A 13,028-nucleotide genomic window follows, 5' to 3' on the forward strand; every position below is an offset into this window, starting at 1 on the left:
CCTCCCCACCCTCATTCATTGCTCCCCAAGTTGCAGGCCAGTAGGGAAGTCTCCTGTGGGCAGGCCTCTGGACAAACACCTGCACATTAAATACTGCAATTTACAACACCACTCCCTACCCAAAATCACCCATCTCCCTTTGACCTAAGTGGCTCCCTAAGGCACAGGTTCCACCAGCTCTGATTGGATCAAGAGGTGAGTGACTCTTCTCCTAGCCAGAAAGTCCTGACTCTTGGACCTAGGCCCCAGGGCACAACCCTTGACGTACACCTAACCCCACCATTGCAGGCCACTAGGGAAGACTCCAGTGGGCAGATCTCCCTACCTATATCTCCCAAGGGACCTTGCAATGTATGAGATCAACTCCCTCTGCCCAAAACCACACCTATGCCTGTGACCTCAGCAGCTCCCTGAGACACAGAATCTACCAGCTTGATTGCACCAAGATTTCTGATTGGACCCAAGAGTGCAGGTTGGATCAAGAATGGCCCCCTGAGACACAGACTGAGCCTCCACAGACTGGATCAAGAGCAGTTCCTTCAGACAAAAAACTGGTTGCACTGACTATGGAAGAGACTGGTAGACACCAATGCAAGAATACAACATAAAGAGCCACATAGCACCACCAGATCCTAGTGGTTGTACAACAGCAAGACATGAAAATCACAACACAGAAGCAGAAGAAAAGAACCTAAAACATCACTTTGTGGAGGTGATAGAGGCCTTTAAAGAGAAATGAAAAATTCCCTTAAAGAAATTGAGGAAAAGACAAACAAAAATTAGAAGAAATCAACAAATCCCTTTAAAAAAGCCAAGAAAACCAAGAAAAAGCAATCAAACAGGTGAAGGGAAGAGTTCAAGACCTAAAAATTGAGGCTGAAGCAATGAAGAAGACACCAACCGAGGGAATGCTAGAAATAAAAATCTGAGTAACTGAGCAGGAACTACAGAAGCAAACAAATACATGATACAGAAGACAGAATATTGGGCATGGAGGATATGATAGAGGAAATAGATCGGTCAGTCAAAGAAAACACTTCAGTCAAGAAAGTCATAACTCAAGACATCATGTTCACTTTGGTATGAGATCTTTCGACTAGAGTCTGCTCTCAAATTCTAAAACTAAATGACTCCCAGTCTGACCAGCACTGAGTTCTCTTTCCCTGAGTCTTACACTACAATGGAGAATCAACAAACAGGCAAATTTGGAAGGCACTGCAATAGGAGCCGGCTAGTGAGTTATTCTTGGGGAAATACAAGCTTAAGAGACATAAACCATCATACACTTCTGAGAGATGAGCTTTGAAAACAAAGACAAGAAGGAGAGACCTAAAGAATGACTCCCACAGTGTCATGTTCCAGGTGATGGGAAAGCCTGCCTTTCTGGGGGATATTTGGACCTCAACCCTGGCCCCAAACCCCTCATTCCTACACACCTGGCTGCACGTTGGCTGCTGCTTGTCTCTTCACATCTGAAGAGTCTTGTCTTTGCTCCAAAAGTGTTACCAGGTGTGGCTTAGACACAGCAAGACCTGTTTGCAGAAAAAGAAGGAACAAGATTGTTTATGTGTTCTTTTACTTGGAATTGACATGTTCCTTCCAGTACATGGCTTATAAGGAAAGAGATGATGAAATAAATGATTGCAGACAATCAGTTCCTTAAATATTTTCTGACAGAATCACTACACTACATAAAGGAATTTACAATAACCATTTTCTAAGTTTCATTTAATGATAAGAAAAACTCAGTAAAACTGATTATCAGGCCCCTAGGACCCATCCCAGGGACACAACCAGTTCCCGGGTTACCACTACCCAAATCTGTCCCTGTTGCCAGACAGCAGGCAAAACCCCTACCAGAAGGACCACCTCACCAAAACTCCCCACTGTATCCTGCAATCTACACGCCATGCCCCCATACACATCCACCTGAGACCTCAACAACTTCCTGAGGCATAGAAACCAAACTGCCAGCTCTCATTGGACCAACAGAGGAGTACATGGTCAGACATCAAGGCAAAAATACATACAACAACATAAAGAGCAATACGGCATCACCAGAACCTAGCTCTCCTCCAGCAGCAATAGCTGAACCTCACAAGGTAGAAGAAGCAGAAGAAAGTGACCTTAAGAATAGCATCATGAAGATGCTAGAGGCCTTTCAAGAAAAAATCAAAAATGAAATGGAGGAAACGAGAAACAAAAAATTGGAAGAAATCAAAAAAGAAATAGAGGAAAAGATAAATAAAAAATTGAGCTGGGCAGTGGTGGCACACCCCTTTAATCCCAGCACTCAGGAGGCCGAGGCAGGGGGATCTCTGTGAGTTCAAGGCCAGCCTGGTCTACAAACCAAGTTCCAGGAAAGGCACAAAGCTACACAGAGAAACCCTGTCTCGAAAAACCAAAAAGAAAAAAAAAAAAAAAGGAAAGAAAAAAAATTGAAAGAAATCAATAAATCCCTTAAAGAAAGCCAAGAAATCCATGAAAAGGCAATTAAACATGTGAGGAATACAGTTCAAGACCTGAAATGGGAAACAGAATCAATGAAGAAGACACAAAGAGAGAAAATGCTGAAAAGAAATTCTGAGTAAATGAACAGGAAACACAGATGCAAACATAACCAACAAAAACAAGAGATGGAAGAGAGGATCTCTGGTGTAGAGGATACAATAGAGAAAATGGATTCATCAGTCAAAGAAAATACCAAAGACAAAAAAGTCATCACACAAAACATCCAGAAAATCTGGGACACCATGAAAAGGCCAAACCTACAAATAATAGAGATGGAAGAAGGAGAAGAATACCAACTCAAAGGCATAGAAAATATATTCAACAAGATCATAGAAGAAAACTTTCCCAACTTAAAGAAAAAAATGCCTATGAAGACACAAGAAACCCATAGAACAACAAACAGACAAGATTCCCCAAAAAGTCCCCTCACAACGTAATAATGAAACTGAACCTACAGAATAAAGAAAGAATATTAAGAGCAGCAAAGGAAAAAGGCCAAGTGACTTATAAAAGCAAACCCATCAATATAACACCAGATTTCTCAATGAAGACTTTGAAAGCCAGAAGGTCCTGGACAGATGTAATGCAGACAGTAAGAGACCATGGATGTCAGCCTAGACTAATATACCTACCAAAATTTTCAACCACCATAGATGGTGTGAACAAGACATTCCAAGACCAAGCCAGATTTAAACAATCTTATCCACAAATCCAGCCCTACAGAATGCACTAGAATGAAAATTCCAACCAAAGTAAGTCAGATACACCCACAAAAATGAAGGCATTAGATAACCACACAGCAGTAAATTCCAAAGAAGAGAAATACACACACACTACCACCAAAAGATAACAGGAACTAATATCACAGGTCATTAATAACCCTTAATATCAATGGACTTAATTCACCTATAAAAAGACACAGGGTAACAGAATGGGAACAGGACCCATCTTTCTGCGGCATACAAGAAACACACCTCAATTTCAAAGATAGACACTACTTAAAAATAAAAGGCTGGGAAAGGTCTTTCCAATCAAATGGTCTTCAGGGGTAAGCTGGTATAGCTATCCTAATAACCAACAAAATAGACTTCAAACTAAAATCAATCAAAAGAGATCAAGAAGGACATTACATATTCATCACAAGAAACATCCACCAAGATTGAAGTTTCAATTCTGAACATTTATGCCCCACACACAAGGGCATCCACATATGTAAAAGTAACATTACTAAAGCTTAAATTACAATTTAAAAGCCAACATTAATAGTGGAAGACTTCAACACCCCACTCTCACCACTGGACAGATCTGACAAATTGAAACTTAACAGAGAAATAAGGGACTTAACTTATGTTATGACTCAAATGACTTAGTGATATCTACAGAACTTTCTACCCTAACAAAAAAGAATATACCTCTTCTCAGCAACCCATGGATCCTTCTCTAAAATCGAACACATACTTGGTCACAAAGCAAATCTCAACACATACAAAAAAAATTGGAATAACCTCCTGTATTCTATCATACCACCATGGCTTAAAGTTAGATTTCAACAACAACAAGGATTACAGAAAGTCTACAATCTAATAGAAACTGAATAATGCTCAACTGAATCACCTATGGGTCAAGGAAGAAATAAAGAAAGAAATCAAAGACTTCCTAGAGGTCAATGAAACTGAATGTACTACATATCCAAACTTATGGGACACTATGAAAGCAGTGCTAAGAGGAAAAGTCATAGCACTAAATGCCCACATAAAGAAGTGGGAGAAATCTCACACTAGCCACTTAACAGCACACCTGAAAGCTCTAGAACAAGAAGAAGCAAAGTCACCCAGGAGGAAGAGATGCCAGGAAATAATCAAATTGAGAGCTGAAATCAATAATATAGAAACAAAAAGAACAATACAAAGAATCAATGAAACAAAGAGTTGGTTCTTGGAGAAAATCAACAAGATAGACAAGCCCTTAATCAGACTAACCAAAAGGCAGAGAGAGAGAATCCAAATTAGCAAAATCAGAAATGAAAAGGGAGACATAAAAACTGACAATGAGGAAATCCAGAGAATGACCAGGTCCTACTTCAAAAACCTGTACTCCACAAAAATGCAAAATCTAAAAGAAATTGACAGTTTTCTGCATAGATACCTCATACCTAAGTTAAATCAAGACCACATAAACTATTTAAATAGACCAATAACCCCTAAGGAAATAGAAACAGTCATTAAAAGTTTTCCAACCTGCACCCCCCCACCCCAAAAAAGCCCAGGACCAGATGATTTCAATGCAGAATTCTACCAGATCTTCAAAGAGTTAATACCAATACTCTTTGAATTGTTCCACACAATAGAAACAGAAGGAACATTACCAAACTCCTTCTATGAGGCTACAGGTACTCTGATTTCCAAGCCAAACAAAGATGCAACAAAGAGAATTACATAACAATCTCCCTCATGAACACTGATGTAAAAATACTCAATACAATATTGGCAAACAGACTCCAAGAACACATCAAAACAGTTATCCACCATGATCAAGTAGGCTTCATCCCAGAGATGCAAGGTTGGTTCAACATACGAAAGTCTGTCAGCGCAATACACCATACAAACAAACTCAAAGAAACAAATCACATGATCGTTTCATTAGATGCTGGAAAAACCTTTGACAAAAATCCAACACCCCTTCATGATACAGGTCTTGGAGAGATCAGGAATACAGGGAACATACCTAAACATAATAAAGGCAATTAACAGCAAGCCAACAGCCAACATCAAAGAAAATGGAGAGAAACTCAAAGCAATTCCACTAAAACCAGGAACAAGACAAGGCTCTTCCCTCTGCCCATAGTTATTCAATATAGTACTTGAAGTTTTAGGTAGAGCAATAAGACAACAAAAGAAAAGGAGATCGCAGGGATACAAATTGGAAAGGAAGAAATCAAACTTTCACTATTTGCAGATGACATAATAGTATACATAACTGACCCCCAACATTTGACCAAGGAACTTTTACAGCTGATAAACACCTTCAGTAGCATGACAGGAAACCAGATTAACTCAAAAAAATCCGAAGCCCCCCTATATACAAATGATAAATGGGCTGAGAAAGAAATCAAAGAAACATCACCCTTTACAATATCCACAAATAATATAAAATACCTTGGGGTAACTCTAAGCAAGTGAAGAACCTGTATGACAACAACTTTAAGTCCCTGAAGAAAGACATTGAAGAAGATATCAGAAAATGGAAAGATGTCCCATGCTCATGGATAGGTAGGATTAAAATCGTAAAAATGGCAATCTTACCACAAGCAATCTATAGATTCAGTGCAATTCCCATCAAAATCCCAACACAATTTTCACAGACCAGGAAAAAACAACACTCAACTTCAATTGGAAAAACAAAAAACCCGGGACAGCCAAAAGAATCTTGTATAATTAAACAACCTCTGGAGGCATCACGTTTCCTGACTCAAGCTCTACTATAGAGCTACAGTAATAAAAAACAGCTTGGTACTGGCATAAAAACCGACATATGAACCAATGGAATTGAACAAAGACACTGACATTAATACACACATGTATGAACACCTAATTTTTGACAAAGAAGCCAAAACTGTACAATGGAAAAAAGAAAGCATCTTCAACAAATGGTACTGGTATAACTGGATGTCAACAAGTAGAAGATTGCAAATAGATCCCTATCTGTCACTTAAGTCCAAGGGGATCAAAGACCTCAACATATATCCAGTTACTCTGAACCTGATAGAAGAGAATGTAAAAAGTAGTGTTGAACTCATTGGCACTGGAGATCACTTACTAAATATACCACCAGGAGCACAGACACTGAGAGAAACAATTAATAAATGGGACCTCTTGAAACTGAAGAGCTTTTGTAGGGCAAAGAACACTGTCAATCAGACAAAATGACTGCCTACAGAATGGGAAATGATCTTAACCAACCCCATCTCAGACAAAGGGCTGATATCCAGAATATGTAAAGAACTCAAGCAACTAGACATCAAAATTCCTAACAGTCCGATTAAAAAAATGGGCTATAGAGCTAAACAGAGAATTCTCAAAAGAAGCTCAAATGGTTGAAAGACATTTAAGGAATTGCTCAACATCTTTAGTTATCAGGGAAATGCAAATCAAAACGATTCTGAGATACCATCTTATACCTGTCAGAATGGCTAGGATCAAAAATACTGAAGACAGCTTATGTTGGAGAGGATGTGAAGCAAGGGGAACACTTCTACACTGTTGGCTGAAATGCAAACTTGTACAGCCACTTTTGAAATCAATAAGGGGCTTTCTCAGAAAATTGGGAGTCAATCTCCCTCAAGACCCAGCTATACTATTGTTGGGCATATACCCAAGGAATGCTCAATCACAGTACAGGGACACATGTTCAACTATTCTCATCGAAGCATTATTTCTAAGAGCCAGAACCTGGAAACAACCTAGAGGCCCCTCAACTGAAGAATGGATAAAGAAAATGTGGTACACATACACACTGGAGTTACTACTCAACAGAGAAAAACAATGACATCATGAGGTTTGCAGGTAAATGGATGGAACTAGAAAAAATCATCCTAAGTGAGGTAACCCAGACTCAGAAAGACAAACATGGTATGTATTCACTCATAAGTGGATACAAATGTAAAACAAAGGATAACCAGACTGCAACTCACAGCTCCAGGGAAGGTAACTTGTAAAAGAGGACATTGGAAAAGACACAAGGATCCTACAGCATGGAGAAATGGATGAGATATACATGAGCAAGCTGGGGGTGACGATGGGTAATAGAGGGCAAGGGTCAGGGGAAAGAGAGCTTAGGGGACAGAAGGTCCTACCTGGAATAGGAACAGAGTGGGAGAACAAGGAAAGAGATACCATGATAAATGAAGATGCCATGGGAATAGGAAGAAGCAGAGTGCTAGAGAGATTCCCAGGAATCCACAAAGATACCTCCACTGTAGACTACTGGCAATGGTTAGGAGGGTGCCTGAGCTGACCTACTCTGGTGATCGGATGGACAAACACCCTAAATGTCACAGAACCCTCATCCAATGACTGATGGAAGCAGATGCAGAGATCCACGACCAAGCCCCAGGTGGAGCTCCAGGAGTCCAATCGATGAGAGAGAGGAGGGATTAAATAGCACGAGATATCGACAGCATGATTGGAAAAAGTACAGAGACAACTAGCCAAACTAGTGGAAACACAAGAACTGTGAACCAATAGCTGAGGAGCACCTGTGGTACTGGCGTAGGCCCTCTGGATGAGCAAGACAATTGTTTAGCTTGAACTGTTTAGGGGGCCCCCAGGCAGTGAGACTGGGACCTGTACTTAGTTCCTCAACCTGGCTTTCTGGAACCTGGGGCCTATGCTGAGACACTTAGCTCAGCCTTGGTACAAGGAGGAGGGGAATGGACCTGCCTCATCAGAATCTACCACACTCTGCTGACTCCACAGGGAAGATATTGCCTTGGAGAAGGTGGAAAGGGCGGAGGGGAGTCTGGTGCGTGGGAGGAGGGAGACAGGGGAATCTGTGGTTGATACACAAAATGAATAGAAAATCTCTTAATAAAAAATAAAAAGTTGGCCAATGGCATACACCTGAAACCCCAGACTAGGTGGGCAAGACAGGCAAGTCCTAGGGGCTTGTCAGTCCACAAATTCAGCTGAATGGCAGCTGCAGATTCAGTGAGAAACTGTTTTAAAAAATAGCCAGCCGTGGAGGCTCATGGCTTTAAAGTGGCTGTTCTAAGTGGATCAAGTTGACCCACATGGAAGCACTCATCTCTGTCAGGCTGGACTGTCCAGAGTCACAAAGGGGAGGCAAAAATACAAAAAACAACAAAAAGAACCAAACCAAAACAACCAAACAAAAAAAACCCCCTGAATTTTGAAACAATTTAATTAATAAGTGTACTTGAGGTCTCATGCCATTGAAATCTGAGAGTCCCACTGGAGTGAAGGAAAAATACACCTAACACAAAAATGTAAAACACAAAGAGAAAAAACAGTGAAATGGTTCTTTATGAATATGTTATTTTAATTTTACATGTGCATTGGTGTTTTACTTGTAGGGATGTCTGTGTGAGGATGAAGTGTTAATCAAATTAATCTCTACAAATAAAAAAATTAGAGTCAGGCATTGGGGTGAAAAACCTGAATGATCAGAGATGCAGGGGAACAGACATAGTGACTTCCTACATCTTTGGATCCTGGATCCTGTCTCAGCCCTGACTTACCACTTCCGGTCCATCTTTCTACAAGCCTCTGAAGCTCTGTGGTCAGCTAATGGCTAGCATCACCCTCTGACTCCAAGCAAGCTTTATTTGTCAGAACACAATCCCATGAGAGTGTCAGACCGTGGGATTACAGACAGTTGTGAGTTGCCACATAGGTGCTGGGGAATGAACCCCGATCCTCTAGAAGAGCAGTCAATGCTATTAACAACTGAACCATCTCACCAGTCCTGAAATCATTTTTAATACAGCAATCTCCCTGATTTTTCTGAAAACAAAGGATATGAAAATGGCTGATGAAATGTTCCCATGAGATACCACACAAAGTGAGGAAGCTACATGTTGATGGTGAAATAAGAATTCACTATGGATGAGAGCCTCACCAAGGAACACAAGGTTGCTGTAATTCTCCAACATCACATCCCTGTACAAATTCCACTGAGCAGGCTCCAGGCATTCCCTCTCTTCTGCAGAGAACTCAATGGCCACATCCCAGAAGGACAGCATTTCCTGAAATAAAGATCAATGAATGATACTGCACTTTCATTTAATTAAAACCATTAACAATATTAAGATATTAATAGCAATAATATATTAATGTAAATATATATCATATAAAGAGAATAGAAACTGGTCCTAGAGGCAAGCCTAGAACATCAGAATGGACAGAGTAGATACATTAAAAACGCATTCATCTCCTGTCAGTATCCCTCAGAGACACCTTTTCAGAGAACCAGACAACACTGAAGATTGGTGGGAAGTCCAGGCCAGATGCAAAGAGAGGACTGGATTCCTGATCAGGTTCCTAACAGCAGTGACCTTCCGTTCAGAGCAGCCTATGTCCTGATCAAAGGACATAGTGCTTAAAATACACTCACTGGAACCTCTGGTGTAAGGTCAGGGGAAGGCATCCCAGCTGCCGCTGCAGAAAAAGACCCAGGAATGTAACCACAGCAGCCACATCAGTCATGAACTACAGAATGGAAGTGAAGATATAATGGAGTCTCAGATTGGATATGAAAGGAGCAACCTGTAAGAAATAAATAAAATGAGAAGAAATCAGCATCAGGTCATGACAGTAACAAACACAGATTAATATCTAAAAAGAATGAACAATCACTACAAACAGGAATATTTGTAAAGCATTGAGAATTCCTCTTCACAGAGTAAATGCAAACAATTACCTAGACTCCAAAAGTTAATGTCTTCAACAAAAAAAGTACGTTAGTGAAAAAAACATTAAATTACACGTGAAACATGTCAACAGAAGTTAACCACAAATAGTTCTTACGTGAGCAATGTGCTGATTGCATGGATTTGTCATGGCGCTCACTGTAAGAAACATGAAATGAACACAGAAAGTATTTCTCATGACCATGAAGTTTAATGTTTTCAGACAGACTCAGGTATCCCAGGCACCCTGAATTTGCTATGAAGCAGGGGAGGACCAGAGGGTCCTCTCTCCCTTCACAAATGTCAAGATGGCAAGGATGTGCAATACAGTAGACTGAAGTTTCTTTTCTTTTTTTTTTTTTTTTGGTTTTTCAAGACAGGGTTTCTCTGTGTAGCTTTGCGCCTTTCCTGGAGCTCACTTGGTAGCCCAGGCTGGCCTCGAACTCACAGAGATCCGCCTGCCTCTGCCTCCCGAGTGCTGGGATTAAAGGCGTGCGCCACCAACGCCCTGAAGTTTCTTTTCTATCACAGGTCTGTTTACTTTAAATCAGGTAAATAAACACAGTCTGTGAGCTCTTCCTCACCCTGTTGACCTGACACAAAAGGCTGGCACTGGAACTCAAGTCCATGAACGTTTTTCCTCTGTGCCTAGACACCCTGCTTATGGACTAGCTCAACACTTCCTAGACAAAATCAAAATATGTTGACACAACCACTGTGGTCCACACGACAGAAGGGATGGAAGACCTTTCAAAGTTAAGAAAACACAGTCCTTAAGGTGAGGCCTGGAGTCGGCTTCTCCAGTTCCCATTCTTCCTGCAGAGGGTCCCTCTGTGTGTGGGGTGTATGTGTGTTCTCTCACCCTCGGCAAAGCTTTTCTATTGAAGCGGATTCTGGCAGATCTGTTGACGGGCTCCCAATTTCCCACCTGTGACCGTTGTTTCACTTCGAAATTTTTCTTTCTTAATTCTCTAACTGGAAGAGATCCCATTCATGACCTCAAGACCTTACATTAGGATGGCTGCAGAGTTCAGGAAGGACCAGAAACCCTACAAATTGCACTACAAATATTGAGAATCTGACCGCGTCCATGTGAGAATGACTCAGCTACAGAAGCATGCTTCCCCACCAAAGCTGCTCACTGAGCTCCCAGCTCCCCCTCAGGAGCAGGCAGTCAGCTGAGCATCATTAGTTTGCAATCTTGGACTTGGCACTATCATCTACTCCGCGCTACTAGGCAGCTCTCCTGTCCCAGAAGCCAAAGGGGAACTCGGGTGGCAAGCAGCAACTTATGGAAATCACTTAGGGAGCATTATCTATCGCCCTCTCCCCATCCCTGACCTGCAACCTCACGTGTCCCAGCCAGTTCAGCACAGCACCAAGGCAGCCTCTTCTGCGCTCTCTCTCTCCAAAACCCAGGTCCATCCCCTCCAAGACCGATCCCTGCACTCAGCACAGTGCCTCAGGCTGCGCTGCACCCTGGACCAACCTCCATGTCTGAGACGCAAGAGGAATGTACAGCAGGCAGGACTCTCGCCCAACTTTGAGGAAGTTACACACATGTGCACTGAAGGCCAGGAAGGAATTTCCTGGTTGGCTCACCGTGACGTCACTGCCGGAGACTACATTTCCCAGAAGTCTATGCGAAAGAATTGTGGGAACCCAGGTGTGGCCTTTTCTCCTACTGTGGATTCCAGTCTGGGTGCCTGCAGGAGAGTATTGGAGGAAGAAGCTGAGTCAGCAGGACATCCCTGGGGCAGGAGCCTGGTGTTCACCTCCAGATCCACAACATAAGAAACATGAGTGTGAGTCGAGCCTTTGACAGGAATATTAGCCCTGTAAAGCCATGGCCCATATGTTATGATTTGAATCTTACTACAGCGTTTAAAAATAAACACGTTGACTCTGTTTTACTTTAAACTAATGAAGCATTACACTAATGTGGGAATGAGAAGTGCCTTTTAAAGATGATTTTCAAACCAGCCGTCATCAGTCAAACCTTGCTCCTAGCTGCTCTGCGGTTTCCTTGACAAATGGACCAGAGATGATGGTCTGGACTGGGAAATTTAAAGAGACCTTGTATCTAAGTAAAAAGGGAAAGTCAAAACAAAACAAAATGAAACAAACAAGAGTGAAAGCAGTTGAGTATAATGTGGGCTTTGTCTGAATATGTTGTCCTACGAATAAGTAAATAATAAATAAATAAATAAATAATAATCCTGTTCCTCTGCACTGACATTCTGTGTGAGCCATACATGAGTCTGACTCCACAGCTTTTAAAACAGTTTTGTGAGAACATTGGCATCTCTACAGTGTATTGATGAGGGACACAGAGACTGTATAATCAATGAACAAAGTTAAGTGTCCAACTCTTTGACATTTACTTGCAAAGATCTCCCAAAATCCATCTCAGTTTTCCACCTGTACTTCTTTCCCTTGAAAACTTTCAACTAGTAATCTCTGTAAGCCATTTAGTTTTCGTGAGAGCTCAACTAGAATTTTACCAGTGTCTCCATGGTGTTTCACAAACTCAGGTCCATATTCACCACCTGTGTGCTAGGAGCTCATGCTTACCGCCCTAGTGAAGGGACACTGGTCCTGGGTCATTCACTCAGGACTGAAGCACAGATAGCTCAAACTATCTAAACAGTCCAGTTTCCTATAGTTGAGTCAGGAGTGTATGGTGGGGTTCCAATTCCACTTAGCGATCACCATGTTCCATGAAGTGTGACCTCACAGGGACAGTTAGGAGGGACACTGTATATCTAACTATTTATGGTGAGGCTGATCTCTTTAATAGTGCTGCAGAGAGTCATGGTGACCTCCAGGGTGCACTTCCTGTCTACACATCTAGTACAGTGTAGACAGTGCTGTCATGTTCTACTGTCTTGGGACAGTGTCAGCCCCATCGCACAATTTCCTTCTACTTTGGGTGCTGACCCTGGAGAAACTTTCCTAGAAGTAGCTTTTTTGTTTGTTTCTTTTATTTTTTGAGACAGGGTTCCTCTGTGTAGCTTTGCGCCTTTGCTGAAACTCACTTGGTAACCCAGGCTGGCGTCCAACTCACAGAGATCATCCTGGCTCTGCCTCC

The 13,028-nt window shown here is 41.6% G+C and overlaps 1 protein-coding gene and 1 long non-coding RNA gene across 19 annotated transcripts in view; one reads left to right on the plus strand and one right to left on the minus strand.

Moving 5' to 3' along the window:
• The window catches only part of LOC121822970 (uncharacterized), a 109,189-nt gene that overhangs the window by 53,527 nt on the left and 42,634 nt on the right, over positions 1–13,028 (minus strand). Inside the window, exons 1-6 of one of the 18 annotated variants that reach the window (XM_076552230.1) lie at positions 12,512–12,642; positions 11,540–11,643; positions 10,056–10,096; positions 9,643–9,794; positions 9,148–9,274; positions 1,437–1,532 (exon numbers count right to left, since the gene is read on the minus strand). In XM_076552230.1, coding sequence (XP_076408345.1) covers positions 1,437–1,532; positions 9,148–9,274; positions 9,643–9,675 — 256 coding nt within the window. In that variant the 5' untranslated portion in view covers positions 9,676–9,794; positions 10,056–10,096; positions 11,540–11,643; positions 12,512–12,642. The other 17 variants (XM_076552232.1, XM_076552225.1, XM_076552228.1 and 14 more) reach the window with 17 other exon arrangements.
• Positions 11,468–13,028, plus strand: part of LOC143268734 (uncharacterized) — a 28,129-nt gene continuing 26,568 nt past the window's right edge. Inside the window, exon 1 of the long non-coding RNA XR_013044853.1 lies at positions 11,468–11,742. This is a non-coding gene — a long non-coding RNA (uncharacterized LOC143268734). The remainder of the gene's footprint in view (positions 11,743–13,028) is intronic.

This window comes from Peromyscus maniculatus, chromosome 15 (assembly GCF_049852395.1).
Source record: "Peromyscus maniculatus bairdii isolate BWxNUB_F1_BW_parent chromosome 15, HU_Pman_BW_mat_3.1, whole genome shotgun sequence".
NCBI lineage: Eukaryota > Metazoa > Chordata > Mammalia > Rodentia > Cricetidae > Peromyscus > Peromyscus maniculatus.